Consider the following 21501-nt stretch of genomic DNA (forward strand, 5'->3'; position numbering starts at 1 on the left):
ATCCCCTCTTTTCCCTCCGGTGAGGCAAGGGTATGCCCCACTGAGGTCAATAGGGAAGGCGACCCCTTCCCTATTGACGCCATATTTCTGTCTTTTCCCCCCAGCCTTCCGTCTCTCCCCCCCCTTCTCTACCTATATCGCCAGCGAAAAGCGAATGCCACACACAACGAAAAATTTTAAATGCCAAATTCGACACACTTGCAACCTCTTTCCGCCTAACTAGATTCAAGCGTTTATCCCCCCCACCCACTTTTTTTGATATAGATCCTAGCCACTGAAATCTCAAGAAATTAGGTGGCAGGACCTGCCAGAGTACTTATCTAAAAATATTCGTGTACCTGGTCTGCCTCCACGGGGCCACGTGTGGGCAACATTGGGCGTCAGTAGGGGATCAGCGGCTAAACGGCCAGATGAACAACAGAACACAACACTACACATGTACAATATCCATACACTTTTAAATCTCTGGCCTTCCCAGCGAACTGGTACAACCACAATAAAAGCAACACGGAGATGGGGGAAACCCCTGGTGCCGTTAGACACTAAATACACTTTACACTTTACACTTTTGCCATGCCAGTGCTCCTGATCTAAAACTGAACTTTGAGATGGCCTCTGGTGTTGAAACAAGTGCACGAACTATCCAAAGACAGCTTTCGGAATGTGGTCTGCATGCCTATTGGCCCAAGAAGAAGCATTTGTTTACCCAACAAATGAGGAAGAAGCCACTTGCTTAGGCTAAACCGCGTTTCATGGACAAAAGAGCAATGGGACACCGTCACCTCTTCTGACGAATCGAAAGTCAACGTGCATGGCTCGGATGGGAAGCGATATCTCAGAAGACAAAAATCGGAGGCTTACCATTCTGACTGCATAACACCGACTGTAAAGTTCCCCCCCCCCCCCCGGTCAGATGGTCTCGGCATGCATAACAAGCAAATGGGTGGGGCGAATTAAGTTTATTAACTTAACAGTGAATGCAGAAACCTACATTGCTATCTTGGAGGAGTGCTTGAAACCCGTTATTAGGGATCACCACACAGACGTCCAAAACTGCATTTTTCAACAGGACTCAGCACCTTGCCACACAGCAAAATTGGTAAATTTTATGCTATTTAGATTTATTGATGAGTTTGTTTTCTTATCCCACAAGGCTTAAAACATATTTACACCAATGTTTTCCCTTGTTTTTCTCCCTTAAGGTGCAGTCATACCTCAGAAATTATGGCATTACAGTGTTGGACTGGTCCGGGAACAGTCCAGATTTGAACTCTATTGAAATATTTCTGGTTCATAATGTCGTCTAAAATTGCTCAGAAGAAGCCAACAAGTAAGATTCAGCTGTAGGAGAGCATTGTAAGGATGTGGTACCATGAAATTGAGCAACCGTATATCCAGAAGTTGATTAACTCTATGCCAGATCGTGGCAAGACTGTAATTGCAGCTCGAGGAGGAACAACAAAATATTGAGGACTTATTTTGCTTATTTACAGCACATTATACTATTACATTAACTTGTAATTTCAGTTTGTACACGTAAAAGCAATAAAATGTATGTTTGGTTGTCATGATTGCCATTTGCATGAATTCTGATATTTCCAGTAATTAAGCATTTTACCCTTTGGGAAGATATTTATGGCAATTAGGTATATCAGGTGCAGTCTTTTGATTGGATTTCATTCACAGAGATACACCGATGAGCCAAAACATTATGACCACCTACCTAATATGATGTTGGTACTCCACGTGCAACCAAAACAGCTGGTACCCGGCGAGGCATGAACGCTACAAGATTTCTAAATGTGTCTTGTGGTATCTGGTACCAATAGCAGATCATTTAACTCCTGTAAGATCCGTGGTTGACAACGCCGCAGATCGGAGTTGCTGTTCCAACACAGACTACAGATACTCGATGGGACTGATGTCTAGGGAATTTGGAGGCCAGGGCAGTACCTGGAAGTCTTCCTCATGTTCCGCGAACCAGTCTCGAACAATGCGGGCGGTGCAGCATGGTGCATTATTCTGCTGAAAGACGGCACTTCACAGAGGGGAAGACCGTTGCCATGAAAGAGTGTACCTGGTCGACAATAATGTTTAGATATTTTATTATTATTATTATTATTATTATTGTAAACGAATTCTCTTGATAAATAAAATTGTATTGTATTGTATTGTATTGTATTATTATTATTATACACTGCAATCTTAAACAGTTATGGATTTGAACATACCTTATTTGGAATAACTAGGCAGCAAAGGATGGAGGGTGATAGAACAGTAAGCTCCTGTTTACATCACCTAACAAATATAAAGTTGAAGTATGCTAATTCTTACATACTATAAAATCAATTTTCAGATCACAGAACATGTATAGTAATAGTAGATATGTACTCAAAACAACATCCATGTGAAGATATAAAATTAACAAATGTTACGAAGAAAAATTATTTATCAACAGGTAAACAGAAACAGAACATAGATAACATGTTAATACAAGAGCAAGTATCTTACACAACAAATTTTAATGTCTTTTCAAATAAGATAATACAAATGATAAACAATTCGATGTTTAATACAGAGAGAAAAGTAAATCACTCAGCTTGCAACATAAATTCTAGGCGTAGCAGAATTAAGCTTAAGAAACTTTGGATGACTAACGAAATAGAAGAATTAATGGTACAAAGGGATAAATACTTCAGGCAGTATAGAAATTGTCCATCAAAGATAGAGCATTATCACAATTATAAAACACTCAGAAATAAACTGACATGTATGATTAGAAAACAAAAAAGCACTTATTACAATCAACTTTTTATGGATAAGCAGATAACTCAAAAGGATAAATGGAACATTATAAATATCCTATTAAGTACATGGAAGAAATTATCAAGGGGAAATCAAATTAAAACACTATTAGAACAGATTTCTGGTTACAAACAAACAATATGATTCTGCAAATCGGTTTGCCAAAGCTGTATTAGATCTCAAAAGATATTATATTCATTATTGCCAAAATTCCTTTAATCAACAAGATAGTCTTCCTGAGATAGTGAACTCTTGGGGTGATAGTGAACTTTAGGGAAAATATGCCCGTTCATCTCAAACAAGATTTGTAATATGGTAAAGAAAAGAGACAACCTTGCAAGAATTGCTAGAGCAACAGGAATCGAGGCAGATAAAATTAAATACACAACGTACAGAAACAAAGTCACTGACTGCATTCGGTCAGAAAAGAAAATACTTTAGTTCTCAACTTACAGGTAACATAACAAGCAAGAAAAAAAATGGACAGTTTTGAACAAACTATTACCGGGAAGAAAACTGAAATCACGGAGCTACGTTGGAGATGTAATTGAAAATGAGGTACTCATTTCAGATGATGAGCTAAACGTTACTGCCTTCTGTAACCACTTTATATCAAGTGGTTACAGAAGGCATTGACTCTGAAATCAAGCTCGTCTGTCAAGACGAGCTTGATTTCAGAGACAATGAAATGAGAGAATCTGCCAAGTACTCAATCAGAAACTTTTTTTCTCGCTCCCCTCTCCGATCAAGAGATTTTAGAGGCAGGGAATCAGTTGAAAGAAAAGGGAGCCCCTGACTTTGATGAAATATCTCCTTCTCTGCTTAAAAAGGTCCTTATCTCAATTCTTACGCCACCGAAGTATATATTCAATTTCTCCTTTCAATCTGGTAAATTCCCTTCTCAATTAAAAAAGCAATAATCATTCCTGTGCCAAAGGGAAACCGTTGTAACTCTCTCAACAACTTTCGCCCAATAGCTCTACTCTCAGTCTTTGCAAAAAATTATTTTAAAAAATTCTTCATAGCAGACTCGTGGGTTTTCTTGAAGAAAATCAGCTCATCCATCAACAACAGTATGCTTATCGGTCTAAAAGATCCACCGATCTTGCAATTGTTGACTTCTGCTCAGGGATCATTGATAGTCTTGAAAAGGGTCACTATGCTATAGCACTGTTTCTTGACTTATCTAAAGCTTTTGATTGCATAAACCATAATATTCTACTTAACAAACTCAATAATCTTGGCTTGAGAAGGAAAATTAACCTTCTCCTTGAAGACTATCTTACTGATCGTCCGTTTGTCGTAAGAACAAATCAATCATACTCCGACATCTGTTATTTCTCCAGGGAAGTACCTCAAGGCTCACTTCTTGGACCTATCCTATTTGTTCTTTACATCGATGAATTTCTCTCTCTTCTTCTATCTTCTCCCCTAGTAGAGTATGCCGATGATATTTCCATTCTGATCACAGATAAAGACCCTAATGAGCTCCAACTCAAAATCTCTGCCTTGCTCTCTGTGATGCATAGTTGGCTTCAAAAGAATCAGCTTATACTGAATCCAGAAAAATCAAAATACATGGTGTTTAGAACGAAAAACAAACCACTAAATATTGATTTAGACGTAATAAAAAAAAACAACTTGATAGGGTGAATGAAACCATGTTTCTCGAAATCTAACTAGATGATAAGCTAAGTTGGGTGAAACAGATGATAACCTTACGAAAGAAAACCTCGTAACTAGCGGGAATACTCGCCAGGGCCTCTGCCTGGATGTCTCCTTCCCTTCTCAGACGAGTATTCCTTTCTTTAATTCAGCCGCACCTCACCCATGGAATCATCTCATGGGATACCGCCAGCCAAGAAAACCTTGCGAGAATCAACTCCATTCTCAATCGATGCGTTCTTTCAATTTTGGGCCTTCCCTGGAACGCATCAGTTAGTTCGAGATACAAAGAAGTGAGACCCCTCAGCATCTACCAACTGCTACAAAAAGCCGAGGCGGTCTTTGTTTACAATACATTGAAGACACCAGAGTTTCCCCCTCTCTGCAGATCCTTTTTCATAACCATAGAAAAGAAGAAATATCATACAACCTAAGAAATGAAGCCAACCTGAAGATTCCGCTTTTCATAAAAGCCATAGGCCAGAAAAGTATAAAATACAGAAGTGCTAAAACCTGGAACAAACTTTCAGAAAAAATCAAAAATGTCACTTCACTAAATCAATTCAAGAAACTACTAATTGAAGACATCACCAGGAATGTCTGATTCAAATTACCTTCCACTCAACTCCTGGATTTTAAAAACACCAACATGGAAATAATGTTCAAATGTTAAAGGAAGCAGTTAGCAAATAGTTTATAAAATTCTGTGCACACATCTGTGTGCACAGAAAGTTTTTTCTTTTCTCATCACTTAATTGTAAAAATGTTCACAATGATATTACAAGTAGAGATGGTTTAAGAAGTCTTTTGTAAAGAAATGAACACAAAACTCCAATTTATTTATGTCTTTTCTGTTGAACATTACCCGTACAATTTCAGAACTGTATATTTTTCAATTGTATATTTGTATAGTCATCATTTTTTAAGGGTTCTCCCTCCCTTTTTGCTGTTATCACCCAAAAAAGTGTAACATAAAATAGGGATAAATAAAAACAAATAAATAAATTATATATTGTGTAGTCTTAACTCCAACAATATACTGAGATTCTTAAGGTTATAGAACAGTTAAAGAACAAGAAATCTTACGGACTGGACTGTATTACAGTAACCGAAGTAAACAGAAATAAAGAACAATTCTCTGTTCTCTTGGTGGAGCTCATAGCACGGATGTTAGAGTCGGGAAGCTATCCTACAAATTTACTTTCATTTAAGGTAATTCCTATATATAAAAAGAGATCACCAGATGACTTTTTCAATTATAGACCAATAACAATACACTCAGTTATAAATAAGATAACAGAAAATTATATATTGTTTCCCATATAAGCAAATATTTACATCAATATGGACTGTTAAACAACTCTCTATTCTCATAGCAGAAAGGCAAGAGCACACAGACATTATTAGAGGATTTATTAGACTCTTTTAACTTACATTTAAACAACAATAACTTAATAATGGTTTTATTTATAGATTTGACCAAAGCATATGACTTAATTGATTTTTTGTAAATGAAATCAACAGTGTAGATTGTCAAAAGTCGAATTCTGCAGAGATATTGCATTTTTGTGTGATATAATGTCAAAGCAAAATGATCTGAATTTTTTTTTTTTTTTTTTTTTTTTTTGCAAGGTAAAACCAAATCTATATATGATATGTGGCTTAAAATACAGGCATTTCGGAAAAAAGCTGACCTTTTTCAAAACACTGCTTACCCGATCAGAACTTTCAGCTGAATACTTTCCTGTACTGGCAAAAGTAATTAATGAACAGAATACAAATGAATCATTAAGGAAATGCGACATGAAAGAATACACAGCTCTTCTAGACTCCCTGATTGAAGAATACAGTGAAAGGTTTGCTGATTTTGAGAAACATGATCTCACACTAGCTTTTCAACCACACCTGATTGATGTCTCCAAAGTACCTGATGACTTACAGATGGAATTAACTGAGCTCTCAGAAGATAATATTCTCAAGCCTATTTGGCGCAAAGAAGGATCTCTTCAAATATGGAAAAATGCTGTTGAATATCCACGTCTACGTCAACATGCTCGTCGAATGGTATCTTGTTTTGGCACAACCTATTGTTGTGAATCAACTTTTACATATATGACACAAATAAAAACAAGCTTGAGATCTCAAATGACGGATATTCACTTGAAGGACCAATTAAAACTAAGCTGAACGATGTTGGAACCAAATATCAGACTACTATCTGGCATCAAGCAGTCGCAAAAAGTCATTAAATGGTTTGTTGTCTAAGTTCATTCATTTTTAGTTTTGTTATCATCTTTGCTAAACAAATAAATGTCTTCGCTAATTTTTTGTTTAAATTCCTCATACAATAACAGGCTGTAATTAAAATTTTAAATATGCCTACAAAAATATAATTTTTTTTTTATATATATATTTAATTCTCAACATGCGGCCTAATAGTATCTTGATGCGGCCTAATAGTATCTTGATGCGGCCTAATAGCATCTTGGTTAAAGAAAATATGGCCTTCCAATGTAAAAAGGTTCCCCACCCCTGCTCTAGTCTCAGATACCTACAAATTTTGAGGTGAAAACAAATACAAAAATCACGCACTCAAGAATACCTACCAGTTCATTAATATATATAACAGCAACCAATTCTGACGTTGGACGGGAACCAACTGTGATGACCGGTTTCTCATAAAAACTAAATACAGTACTCTCATAAATACTCCTGGCGAACATCCAGTGTTAAGAGCATGATGGAGCACTCTTTCCATATTCCAAAGAACTGTTAATGAATATGCCATATAGACATTCTCTAAAACTGTTTTATGTAATCCTAAACTGAATTTATAACTGTAAATAGGTAAAGTGGTTAAACTGTGATGGTCTCACATATACACTCACTGATCACTGAATTATGAAAAACCCCATCAGTAATGGACTATGCCGCATAGCTCGCAGTTTAAAAAGCCGAAATCTTCCTACGCTAGAGCAATGGTAATCAGCATCTCGTCGTGTAAGTCAAAAGTCATAAAGTAGCAGTTATGGGAAGTAATAAAGATATCACGGGGTTTCAAAAGTGCATGATTGTGGGAGCTCGTGCGTCGGATGATCCCATATCGAAAACGGCATGTCTTGTCTGTTGCTCACGGCCCACTTTGGTTAAGGTGTACAAAGAATTGTGTCGATCGGGGAAAACCACATCCCTCCGACAGAACTATAACGGATTAAGCAAGCTGGATGTTGATGGTAAGCGAAGGGTGCAGCACATTGTAGGGGCTCAACGACAGGTCACTGTGCGACAGTTGACATCGCATTTTATTTCCTTTGTATTATTATATGCCCCTAGCCATTTGCTGTGATGGGCTTGCTGTATTTATATAAAATCTGCTATGTACATATACTCGATTATTTTATGTCATTCCCGTTGTATTTTTACTGCCCCTAGCCATGTGCTGTGATGGGCTTGCTGTAGTTGCAATAAATGAATATTTATTTATTTATTTATTTGTAATAAATGAATATTTATTTATTTATTAATATGGGGAATGAAGGAATATCCCGAATGCCGATGTGCTGCACACTCAGACGTATGGGGTTGCAAAGCAGACGACCCAAGAGAGAGGTTCCCCTCACCGCTGATCATCGTCGACGGCGAATGCTGTGGTGTCAACAACAGGCCGCTTGGACACTGGAGGACGGAAACGAGTGCGCTGGTCGAATGAGTCCAAATACCTGGTGCAACACGCCGACGGACGCCTTCACATGTGGCGCAAGTAACACAAGTCCATGGACCCATCGTGCACGGTATCCAGGCAGGTGGCGGTGGTTGCTTAATATGGACCACGTTTTGCTGAGAACTAGGAAGCCTGGTGCGCATGCACCAACGTTTCACTAGTAAGGTCTTTCGGCAGCCTTTAGGACACCATGTGCATCCTGCCATGTTGCATACTTTCCACATGGTTTTTTCTCCCGGAAACTGGGATTTTTCGTCCAGCAGACAGAAAATGGACCTCAGAACACACGCAATTTACAGACAATATACACGGAGCAACATGGCCTTAGTCGCTGATGCTGCTAAAATTCAACTACAATAACAATAATAAAAGAATACTTTCCCAGACAGAAACATGATCATCCAAGATGATAATGCGCCGTATCATCGGACTCGCACTGTGCACAACTGGTTCGTGGAATACAGTGAAGGTATCACCCATCCTGACGGCCCTCCAAATTCGTCTAACCTCAATATAACTGCACCTTTGGGACATTTTGGAACTGGAAGTGAGGCGTATGAACACGCAACCGTCATCCATTCTGGCACTGTGGAAAGAATTGTAGGCAGCATCGCTGCAGATCCCTACGGATATGTTCACATCTAGTGGATCTACCGTGTGGACCATCACATCTACCGAAAAAGGAGCTATTACCAAAAAATTCGTTCCCGACGTAACTGCACTACTTTCATCATTCACCAGAAAATGGTTTTCACCCTCACCGTTTACCTCCTACATACTAACGGGACATGGTTCGCTTAACGATAAACTCAACCAATTCAGACTTTCCAATACAGTCTCCTGTCGATGCAGGCTACCGGAAGACTCTCCTCACGTACTTTTTGAATGCTCCATTTACGAGGACCTAAGATTGGCTCTTAAGGCAACAGTACCAAACTTGTGTCCCGGAGGTGAGGAGATATTCATTTCTGTCAACAATTTCCAGGCCCTTCAAACCTTCTGCAATGCTGCTTTTAATCGTGGAAAGGCTTTCAACCTCAATGTTAATTCAAAAAATCAAACTGAAAACACATCATGTAGACATGTAGACATGTATAGTATCTTATGTAGGACGGCACCTGAACGAAAGTTCAACTCCGTCTTTGTACACTGTGATGGTTACAGAAAGCACTGTAACAGGCCAGAAATGTGTGTAACGTTATGTTCGTGCAGTGTGTGTGTTGTTGTGTTGTTTAGTTGTTTCTGGCCGTTTTGTCACCAGGCAGGCGATCACCTGGAAAGCCTGCCCAGTGTCCGTCTACACCACGGGGAGGTAGGCCACAACTGCGCAAGAACCATGGCCAACCTCAACAGTCACGTACTGAATGTCCAAAGAGGATTTGGAGCCATTCAAAAGAACCCCGCGCCAGCAAGCCGGCAACAGCGCGCGCGCGCGCACACACACACACACACACACACACACTCCCAGGAGAAAGGACAGCAGAAGACGAAGAAATAAGGATGAGAATAGCATAAAGTAAAAAAAAAATAAAAATAAAATAAAATCTTTATCCATTTCTTGCCCACATCTGTATGCAGTGCTGCCCAAAGTGGTCCACAAAGAGAAAAGGTGTATTGTCAAACAGAAGTTGTAATGTCATTCAATCATGATCGGCAGGAACAAGTTCTAGATATAATTCTGAATTCTGTTAATCTGGAGTGGTGTCAGAAGTCTCTGTAGATGACGGTATCACTGAGCAGAGGTTTAGTTGAAGAGAGTCTTGATAAAGGATGAGTCAGAGAAGTGCAGCATCTGTCAAAATCTTTGTGTGTTCTTGAAAGCCACAACAATTTTGTATATGACGTCATCAGGACGACGAGGCAGCGCACAGTTGTATTATGATTTATGATGCATTTTCAGTTTCATTTCTTGAATTAACATTGAGGTTGAGAGCCTTCCTGCGATTAAAAGCAGCATTGCAGAAGGTTTGAAGGGCCTGGAAATTGTTGACAGAAATGAGTATCTTCTCACCTCCGGGACACAAGTTTGGTACTGTTGCCTTAAGAGCCGATCTTAGATCATCGTAAATGGAGCATTCAAAAAGTACGTGAGGAGAGTCTTCCGGTAGCCCACATCGACAGGAGACTGTATTGGAAAGTCTGAATTGGTAGAGTTTTGCGTTAAGCGAACCATGCCCAGTTAGTATGTAGGAGGTAAACAGTGAGGGTGAAAACCATTTTCTGGTGGATGATGCAAGTAGTGCAGTTACGTCGGGAACGAAGTTTTTGGTGATAGCTCCTTTTTCGGTAGAATTCCATCTATTCTGCCAGGTATTCACTAACAAATTCCAGCATCTGGTTCGCTCAGTTTTGGGATCAGTCTGAGGGTTAACAATGATTCCCTGAAATTCCACGGAAATGCCTTTGCGGATGTAAAAGCAAAGCCCTCTAAACACAACATGCAAGTCAAGTGGTATGGTGCCTGCAAGAGTCTGTAAAGCTGGAGTTGATACTGTTCGGCAAACGTGAAGTAGGCTGAGGAGAAAGCAACGTTGAATAGTGGATAACTTGGTTTGTACTGTTTTGAGTGCAGTACGTCTAAACCAAAGGCTGGCAGCGTAGGTTGTAATTGGGATTATGGCAGCATTGTAAAATAGATGTAGGGTTTTAGTGTTCAGTCCCCAGTCATGTCTGGTAATTTGGAGCAGCATCGCGGTAAAACTCTTAACTTTGACAGACAGATGTTGAATATGCTCAGTAAAGGAAAAGCGGTCGTCGATGATGACTCCTAAAAATTTGGTGCTTCGGACAAGTGGAAGTGATTTCTTGTCAAGTTTTACAACTGGTGGTCTGCGATAGTCTAATTTGTGTTTAAAAATCATGATCTTCGATTTTGTTGGGGATAATTTTAATTTGTTCTTAGAGGACCAGGACGATAGTTCAAAGAGTACTTTATTGGCATAGAGTTCTAATTCAGATCTTGAGTTTCCATTCACTAAAATGATAATGTCATCTGCATACGCAAGTTGTCGCACATTTTGAAATTCAGGAGTCCTAAGCAGCCAATCATCGAGAACTAGGTTCCAAATCAAGGGACCTAAAATAGATCCTTGGGGGCAACCACGGGAGACAGATCTGTTAATCTTCGTGCTTTTAGTGATGACGGTGACGGTGCGATCAGCAAAATAGTTTCTGACAAGTTTATAAAGCTGAAGAGAGCAGTGATTGGAACGGAGAAAACACATCATAAATAATAATACAGCCTGTTGCCTCGTCTGTCGTCCTGATGACGTCATATACATAACTGTTGTAGTTTTCAAGATTTTCAAGAACGCCAAAGGTTTTAACAGATGTTGCACTTTTAGACTCATCCTTTATCAAGACTCTCTGTAACTAAATCCTTCCTCTGCTCCGTGATACCGTCATCGACCAGAGACTTCTGACAACATACTCCAGATTAACAGAATTCAGAATTATATCTAGAACTTGTTCCTGCTGATCTTGTTTGAATGACATTACTACTTATGTTTGACAGTACACCTTTTCTCTTTGTGGACTACTTTGGGCAGCACTGCATAAAGACGTAGGTAAAGACATGGATAAAGATTTTATTTATTTTTATTTTATTTTATTTTTTACTTTTGTTTAATTTAATTTTATTTTTTATTTATTTTTTTATTATTCTTTTTTTTTTTTTACTTTATGCTATTCTCTTATTTCTTCGTCTTCTGTTGTCTTGTCTCCCTGGAATGACTGTGTGTGTGTGCTGTTGCCGGCTTGCTGGCACGGGGTTCTTTTGAATGGCTCCAAACTCTCTTTGGACATTCAGTGCGTGACTGTTGAGGTTGGCCATGGTACATGCGTAGTTAGCATTAGTAGAGGCATATGATGCAAGAAAGCAAGCTTATGCAGCATCAGCCAAAAAAAACTGAAAAACTTCCACTTCACCCCTCCGTTCGTTCGAAATACCTGTCCAGCTGAGCCTTAAATTTCTATCAACTTCCACAACAAGGGATGGAAGTCTGTTCCACCAACCAATTTCCGAAAATCTATCCTACATCTGTCTTTCCTCAATTTGAATTTATGCCCACTCAGGTGATTATTATATCTCAGGCAAGAGGAAGAATCCCATCAGCATTGAGTATGCTCAAACCATTCAAGGCTTTATACACCTCTATCAGATCACCTCGCCGGTGCCTAGTCTCCAGACACTGTAATTTGCGAAACTTAAGCCTTTCTTCGTAGTTGTGGCCTACCTCCCCGTGGTGTAGACGGATACTGGGTAGGCTTTCCTGTCGATCACCTGTCACCAGGCAGGTGATCGCCTGCCTGGTGATCAAAAAAGTCACCAAAACGGCCAGAAACAACTAAACGTAGGTGGTAGATGACTTTCATCAACCGGTGAAATACCACCACTTTGCTTTTTGGAGGCTTGAAGTGGTGAAACCCATGTTTAGTCTCTAGAGCAAAGTTTCCGGCATCCACCTCCCCCAATACTTCTCCTCCAACCCATGCACGGTACTAAGTACTATAGGTTTTGATACCTTTCGATTTTGGGGTTTTCATAAAAACACACACACACACACACACACACACACACACACACACACACACACACACACACACACACACACACACACACACACACACACACACACACACACAGCACGAGCATAACATTACACACATTTCTGGCCTGTTACAGTGCTCTGTAACCATCACGGTGTACAAGGGCGAAGTTGAACTTTCGTTCAGGTGCCGTCCAACATACGATACTATACATGTCTATATCTAGTGGAATCAATGCCTAGGCAAATTGCGGCTGTTATCTGTGCGAACGGTGGCTCAACAAGGTATTAAATATAGGTGATTATAATTCAACGATCAGTCAGTATAGGTTAATCTGAAAAAATTTTTATTGCCTTTATGTAGTACGTAACTATTTACCTTATTATGTGGTATGTAACTATTTACCTCAATATATATTTAAACATATCATCTATATATTTCGCCATCCCTAATCACTTCATCAACCCACCAACTTTTCAACACCCTGTGGGAGACTTCAGTTGACATCACGGCTGCTACTCGATCCACTACCTCAGAATTTACCGCATTATACTTCAACGAGCTTGGACGACCTCTGACCACACGCGATTACTTTCTCTCTTCTCCGTTCTGTCGACTCCACGCTGCCTTCTCCACAAAACTTTGCCACATTTGCAACCAGTAAAACCAACTAGAATCTCTATACCACCGCCTCACAAGAAAGGCTCTATGAGCCCCATCAGTCTAAATGAGCAAAACTTCCTCGTGGGTAGCACAGGCGGTAGAATCGCAATCCTCCACACACTGGGTTTGGAAAGAACCTGAGTTCGAGTGCTACGGATGACATGGCAATTTTTATGGTCCTATTTCATAACATGGCTAAGTTAGTCGGTCTCAGGCGAGGGCAGCATGGTTTTTTTTATCCCGGAAACTCTGGTTTTGCATCCAGAAAACAGAAAATCGATCAAAGAACACAAGAAATTTATAGACGGTATATACCGGAGCAATATGGTCTTAGTCGCTGATGCTCCTAAAAGCCTATTACAAACAACAACTAGCAAATCCTAACCACAACGACAAAAAAGTCACCAAAATCATTCTGGACACCACCAACATTGCTATTAAAAGAAAAAAAAAACACGTTCCACTGCCGTTCCGTGTTCGTGCCTTCAATTGGCACGTCACCGTACGGAAGTCCATGCTGCCCGAAGAGCTTTTCAAAGGAGCCGCACAACCTGGCCACAACCCGCGGTTGACGCCCTCAGCGATGTCTATGGATAACTTAGGAACCAGTACGCTGCTCTGATCCGACAAAGGAAGAAGGAATCTTGGGAACGCTTCGTTACAACCACCGGAAATACTAACCCTTGGAAGAGTCTACAGGGTAAAAATCAATAACCTCCCATGAACAATGACCTGAGTTTGTGTCCCGCATATGACGGAGGAATGTTTATGAGCCTTTTCACAACATGCCTGAGTTAGTCGGTCTCACAGGAGGGTAGCGTGGATTTTATTCGGAAACTCGTGATTTTCATCCAGACAACAGAAAATCGAACTCAGACCACGCAATTTACTGGCAATATACAAGCAGCAACGTTGATTATCTCTCCATGCGGAGAGATAATCAACAGCAAACTTTCTTCCCATGGATATGCTACTGTACTCAACAAAATTAACTAAACAAAATGTTTTTCATGAATAGTTTATTAACAGTGTCGCTCAAAGAGAATACATGTATTTGATATAATAGCATCCTGGAATGTGAATTTCGAGTATTCAATAGAAATCAATCTACAACCTTACAGGACCGCAGGTTATACAAATCATTCATGCCTATAAAAACACGGGGTGCGACATCACTTCGTTCCCGTTTTTTGGGTTCCTCGGCGGGAGATCCACAGCTCTAGTACTCAGTATGGCAAGTCAATGCCGTTTAGATGATTCGTTGAGATGGCGGGCTGTTGGATGACTCGAAGCCGGGCAGTCGCAGGCGGAAGTGGAACGTTGACTTAATGTGTCACACAGTGTCCTCTAAGCACTATGGAAGCAGTTTCAGGAGACAGGAACTATTACAAGAAGAAATGCCTAAGGTCGCCCAAGGGATACGTCAACCAGAACAGACCGCTATCTGGCTCTAACAGCAAGATAAAACCCTACGATGTCCTGTCATCAACTGTCTCTTGAGTTTGCTGCCACACGTAAAAACATTTCCAACCGAACTGTATCAAGAGGGCTCTACGCAAGGAAGCCGGTGGTTTGTATTCCATTAATCCCAAACCCCCGCAGACCTCGTCGAAACAAGTGCAATGAACATGTGACTTGGAGCCCTGAAAAATTGGATACAATGATTTTCTCTGCTGAGTCCCGTTTTAGCCTACAGACAGATTCTAGACGTTATGTCATCTGAAGCTGGAATGCGGTACCATCATCCCAACATCAGAGAAAAGGACACTTACTGTGGAGGCGGTGTTCTCGTGTGAAGCGAAATAATGATCAACGACCGTACCCCTCTTCATGTTTTTAATAGGGTACCATAACTGCGCAGAGGTACCGAGAACAGAAACTCGAACCCTATGTGCGACATTTTAGGAGGATGGTTTCGCCAGATTTTCTTTTCATACACGACATCGCCACTGCACAAAGAGCTCAAGTTGTGGAGGAATATCTTGAAACTGAAGATATCCAACGACTGCAGTGGCCAGCATGATCATCAGACTTAAATCCGAGCGAATATATGTAGGAAGCCCTTGGGCGTCGTCTAGCAAGCCAAGAACCAACTCCTCGATCACATGTTGAGCTAAGGTCTGAGATGGTGGAAGAATGGAATTTGTTGTCACAGAATCTTATTGGATTCTGCAACGGACTCCCAGACAAGAAAGCACTCGAGGAGTTCTGGGTCAACTTGTGGAGCAGTGAAATTAGCTATAACGGCCGTTCCCACCTGGACAGACCTATAACTGGAAGAAAACCAAAGACACAGAAAAGATAACAGAACGGGATTTTGAAGTACCACAACTAGCAAACCCCAGGAACCATAGTGGAGCCAAAAAAACCTGTGTAGTCACAGTACTAACTTACTCCTTCTGGACTGCAGATTGGGCCAACACAGAGCTGGAAGAGATTATAAGATCAATCAGGATAACAATGACGACAAGCGGCCAACCATAACCCCGAAGTCGGCCATCAAGAAATTGACTATAACCCGGAAAAAAGGAGGGAGACGTGTGACAGGCCTCACTGAACAACAGAAGAAGGCGATTCCAGAAAAATTCCATAAACCGTTTTACTTCCAGGAAAACACAGCGCCATAATAACAAAACAAAACGATCCCATATACAACAGACTAGACATGCATCGAGGGGAAGTCCGCCAAACACCTTTGATCTGCTGCGCCACGGTTCTAGTACAACTATTCAACATTTTGTCTTAATGAAGGCTCCTTTCCTACATGTTGGAAACACGTTAACCTCAGACTTTTACCCAAAGATCCAAATTGTCCCACTGGTACAGCGAAAGCATTCCGTCCAATTGCTCTATTGCCAATATTAGGAAAAGTATTTGAGAGATTACTTCTCACCCATCTCCAGTCTGTCAATGAAACCAAAGGACTCGCCTCCCCACTCCAGTACGGCTTGAAGCAGGGGTGCTCAACTATTGATGCACCACTGAAAACCACCCATCCAGCAGATAATTCTGATGTCCGTTACGTACTGGCGCTCTTTTTAGATTTTGAGAGAGCTTTACACACCGTCTAATGACCAGGGATCCTGAGAGCGAGCCGGAGTATCTCGCTGCTCCTTCAACATCTTCAAATATCTCGCAGATTACTTCTCTAACAGAAAAGTTACCATCACAAAAAAATTTCATAGTAATACCCGCCAACTTACCAGAGGCTGCCCCCAGGGCTCTGTTCTGTGGCCAGCTGTTTGGAATATGATTCTTGATGAATGACTCTTGCAGGACTCTCCCCATACAACACAGCTCTCTCTCATATGCAGATGATCTGGTTATCGTTGTGGAGGACTATTGAGACCAGAGCCAACACCGTCTTAAATGCCCTGTCGGTTTGGGCTGAAGAGAATAAGCTGGAATCTACAGATAAAAGTAGAACTCTACTTCTCAAAGGAAGTCTTGACATAACCAACAACTATTCGTTATAAAGGACAGGCACCCAAGAATCAACGTTTATTCAAATATTTAGGTGTTATCGTAGAATCTAGGGTAACACCTAGTCATCTAGGGCCTAGATTATGGCTGAACTTACAGCCACATCTAAAGTCCATGAAAGGAAAGGCCAAAAATTACATCAGCATACTTTCTCGTTTCACCCGCAAAAGCTGAGGTCTTAAGGGACGTACACTCCACCTTCTTTACTGAGCTGTCTTTGTACCGATCGTAAAATATGGCACTGCCATATGGTTCCATCGTTTGTCCATCATCAGCAGTAGGAACCTAATCCTGCAAATACAACGGTTTATGTTATTAAAAATTATTCGAGCATGTAGAACAACGTCAACAGCAGCACTACAAGTATTGACAGGCTCCAGTCCCCTGGACTTCCAAGTGGCGTTCATAGGGCTTTCCCCATACTATTAGAAAGAACAAAGAAACCGAATCTCGGGATAAAAACTCTTGTCGATGTAGAGCCAAAACAAGAACTCCGGCGTACTTGGCAGGAACTAGTCTCCCTCTGGCAAATCCGTTGTGATGATTCCATCAAAAGCAATACTACCAAGCTATTTCTACCTAGTGTCTCCTACCTCAACAAACAAAGGCTTGACTGGTTCTTCCCTAATGTACACACTTCCTTTCTTCTGACAGGACATGGGTCATTCAAAAAGCGACTTCAGGACTTTGGGTTTGTAAATGATGCAAATTTGAATGCGGAGAACTGAAGGGCTGGCACCACGTAATGCACTCGTGTTAACATCTCCCTGGACCTACGTAATCAACTGTTACTGGATCTACATTTAACCACACTCAGTCCGGAGAGCAACCTGTTAAAATCAAAAGAAGGGTTTTTAGCTTTTAGCAGGTGTGCCTGTGCAGTGTTCAAGAGGCGCTGGTATCATCTCTCCATCTCTGATTCTACAAATGAGACATCCAGACAAAACGTTCCTGAAACCGCTCTGCCTCTCCTGCTTTGCTCTTTCCTTTCTCTGCTTTTCCTGCTCTGACCTCCTCTGCTCTTTCCTCATCACCGGCCACAACCAGAATGAATACCCAAGTGGGCATCCTCCTCCTCGTAGTAAAGACGGCACTGATATAAAAACACCATCATACTCACTGTTCCTGACCAGGTAATATCTGCGGCACCACCCTGATCATTCCATCAGGAATGTCTCCTGCAACAGTGAATCCACTCTTCCATAGTCAAATTCAACCGAAACCCCAACTTTCCAGATGACTCCTCGCAGCAGGCAGAATTTCTACTTTCACTTTTTCACTTTCTCTTTCTTTCTCCATCCCACGCTCTTCTCTAGGGACATCCCCTTGCACTAAGCATTTTCCTCTCCTCTGTTTTCGCCCTGGAGATGCCTTACACTCTGCCGTCTCCATATGCTTTCCCTGCCTTCATCTTTTTCCTGTAAAATGCTCCTTCCTGAGTGAAGGCTCCCTTCACCCTCGCTATTGCAAGAGTGCAGGCAGCCCGACAGGCGTTTTCTATTGTCCCTTGTCCAGCTTCCCGTGCCGTGGACAAATGCTGGAAGGTTCTTTCCTGGTGATCATGTGTCCCGGTAACTACTCACATAACCGACACCGACTGGCTTTGCAAGTTGTGCTTCATCACAGAATATTTAAACCGTATTTGTGGGAAACCACAGAACGGCCTAACAAATACACTATGTCCACTAGACATACCTCTCATAGAAAAGGAGGAAACTATCAACCTGATCGACACAGCTGTGCCCAACACCAGCAACCTCCAGAAAACCTACGAGGAAAAGATCAGGAATTACATAGACCTAAGATAGGAAGTCTAAGAAATGTGGCACAAGTAATAACCATCTCGATCACCGTTTCAACCACCGGCATGGTGCCAAAGAGTCTCCGTAAGAACCTAGCTGCAATACGCCTTCCACAGAACACTTACATGGAACTCCAGAAAGCAGAAATCCTGAATACCTGTAGTATAGTCAGAAAGTAATAATAGCAACCGGACACAACCAACCACCCCATGCACTTGATACCAGCACCCATCACGGGGTGGAAAAAATCCCGTAAGGAGAAAATGTAATAATAATAATAATGAGAACAAATAACAAATCGCCACAAAAGACAGCAGGTTGCAATTAGAAAGGATGGAATCATCTACAAAGTGACGTCCTCTTTTGGCCCTCTTCTCATAGAATCATATAAAATCAAGTACGTCAAAAAATTATTTTGTTCAACGTATTCATGTCAATAATTTGAATCTTTATGAAGTGTAATGTATAGAATGCAATCTTCCTGCAAAATCCTAAGAATACTGCAGAACGGTTCGGAATACTGGTAGTTTTTCACTGAGATACGCCTTCCAGAGAACACTTACTTAGGAAAATTATTAAAAATTTCAAGCAAAATTTGCTTGAGGTTCTTTAATTATTCAGGCAGTAGTGAATTTAATAACTCAGTTTTGGGAATGTCTAAAAGAAAAGCTATGTATCTAGAAAAATTCATAAATGTTGAACGAAAATAAACAATCTGGGTTTGCATTTATACCCTGAATTTTAATTTAAACGATAAAGCGCTATTTTTAATGTTTACTTCTGATTTTCGGAAATATGCATCTTTCTACTTATCTCATTATTTTAGCAACAAAAAAAAAAAAAAAAAAAAAGAGAACACACACCTCTCACTTCACACGCGTTCTCCGTGACAGCATCGTAGTTTCGCCACTTGTTAATCTTTTGGAGCAGTCTGGGATCGAGTCCCTTCCATGACTAAAGAAATTATTAAAGGCTTCTTGAATGGAGGTTATAGTGAGCTGATCTCAGCAGAGGGAGTAAATTTTTTGAGTTCCCCACCGTGAGTTATTCCGGGTTTTCACAGAGTTATTCTGTGAACACACACATACACTTGCACAGACATCGTACACAAATGCGCAGTATTGTCAAGTCGCTGAAGAGCCAAAAACACAACAACCTGACATGCACACACGCACCTTTCCTTCGAATTTTGTATGTAGAAATAATATGCCACTTTTCAGTGCTCCTAAATCTTTATATAGAAATAACAGCCTTATACTGATGACACAGAAACCGGTAAGGAGTCTACATAATCGTAATATCATAATAATTGGATGACTGAGGTTCTTGCTGCTACTACTACTACTGCCATCTCGTGATGACAACAGTGAACTCGCAGTTTTATCATTTAATCATATGTATGCACAATTTGGGTTTGCATTTATTTTTTAAACTACAGACAATTCTAATGGGTGGTAAATTGAACAGGTGCCACAAGAGAAAAAATCAAACCCAAAATCAAAGATGGTATCATAATAACAATGTTGAAGAGGTCAAGGTGCTTCAGTAGCTGCAGTTTGGTTAGGGACTGCAATGTGTTGCAGAATTTCACACCTGCATAGCCAGGGGGGATCTGGCTATAAAAAACTTGTGGGATGTTTAGATAGAATCTATTTACTTGCTAGAAAGTGTTGATTACGCCTGTGATATTGGCCTGAATAAAGAATAGAGTGAACTAACTGGCTTATTAAAATTCTGGAGTGCATTTTCCTTTCTTTAACTTATATATTTCATGATGGGAGGGGAAACAAATAGGGAACGAATTAAGTTTTGCAGGTGGAAAAGCTCCAGGTTTAGGCTAATTTTTTTTAGTGTGCACCCGTATAAAAGAAACTACTCTGAATGTGAAGGAACTTATGTTAAAATTAACATCTGGCTATAGAAGGGCATACAAAAGACAAATATTGTATGACCTTCTAAATCAGTGTTTCCCAAAGTGGGCGGTATCGCCCCAGGGGGCGGTAGGTTTTACCTAGGGGGCACAAAGAAGCAAGGGGGCATTTTGGGCCGGACCTCCCCGAGTGTGTTGATCGCTTATATACTACTGTTTAGATTAGCGCAAAGCACGAATATTTGTGCCTATTTGTTAAGTAATTGCACAGGACGTCACACGAATGGTGTGCAGAACTGACAAGATTCTGTTCTCAAATTATAAGTGAAAATCACGCACCCTGGTATAAGTACAGCATTTTCAGGAACTGTCGCCCTTAGGAACAAAGGTCTCTGCGGCATTTTTTATTTCAAGCATAAAAGATTCTTTTACTTTCGCTTCTACGCCAAGAATCGATATATATTAAATCAAAAACAATGACAATAAAACAACCAGAAGTAGAAAGAAATATTTTACTGTGGCAATTATATAAATAAGGAACCATGCAAACAGTAAATGTATTTCTATCTTAAAAAATGAAATGAACAAGCTTACTCACACTTCTTATGAAACCAATTAAAGGAACTTCTTTCTATCAAGGAAACATTACACCACATTTTCTAATGAGGCAAGGAAACCTTCCAGACTTATTGAACATTTGAGGAAGGCACATCCTGACAAGGCAGAGAAGAATTTAACATTTTTTCAATCACTTGGTGTTAAATTGCAAAAGTGGCCAACACTGTCAAGTATATTTTGTAATGCCTCACAACAAAAAACTGATGGTTTGGGTGCATCATACAATATTTCATTCTTGACTGCCAAGTCTGGAAATGCCACATACATTCGGTGTAAAACTCATCTTACCAGCAGTAAGTGAGGTTCTGAGTACTGATTTACATAAG

General features: G+C 40.5%; 1 protein-coding gene across 1 annotated transcript; it reads left to right on the top strand.

Moving 5' to 3' along the window:
* The first annotated feature begins 6120 nt into the window (after positions 1-6120).
* LOC150083262 (general transcription factor II-I repeat domain-containing protein 2B-like) lies at positions 6121-6657 on the top strand. Its single transcript, XM_090378454.1, has one exon. It carries the CDS (start codon positions 6121-6123, stop codon positions 6655-6657), a length of 537 nt encoding a protein of 178 aa, XP_090234580.1.
* Positions 6658-21501: the final 14844 nt, after the last annotated feature.

Source organism: Mastigoproctus giganteus, chromosome 7 (genome assembly GCF_048544385.1).
Source record: "Mastigoproctus giganteus isolate SK-2022 chromosome 7, ASM4854438v1, whole genome shotgun sequence".
NCBI classification, from domain to species: Eukaryota; Metazoa; Arthropoda; class Arachnida; order Uropygi; family Thelyphonidae; genus Mastigoproctus; species Mastigoproctus giganteus.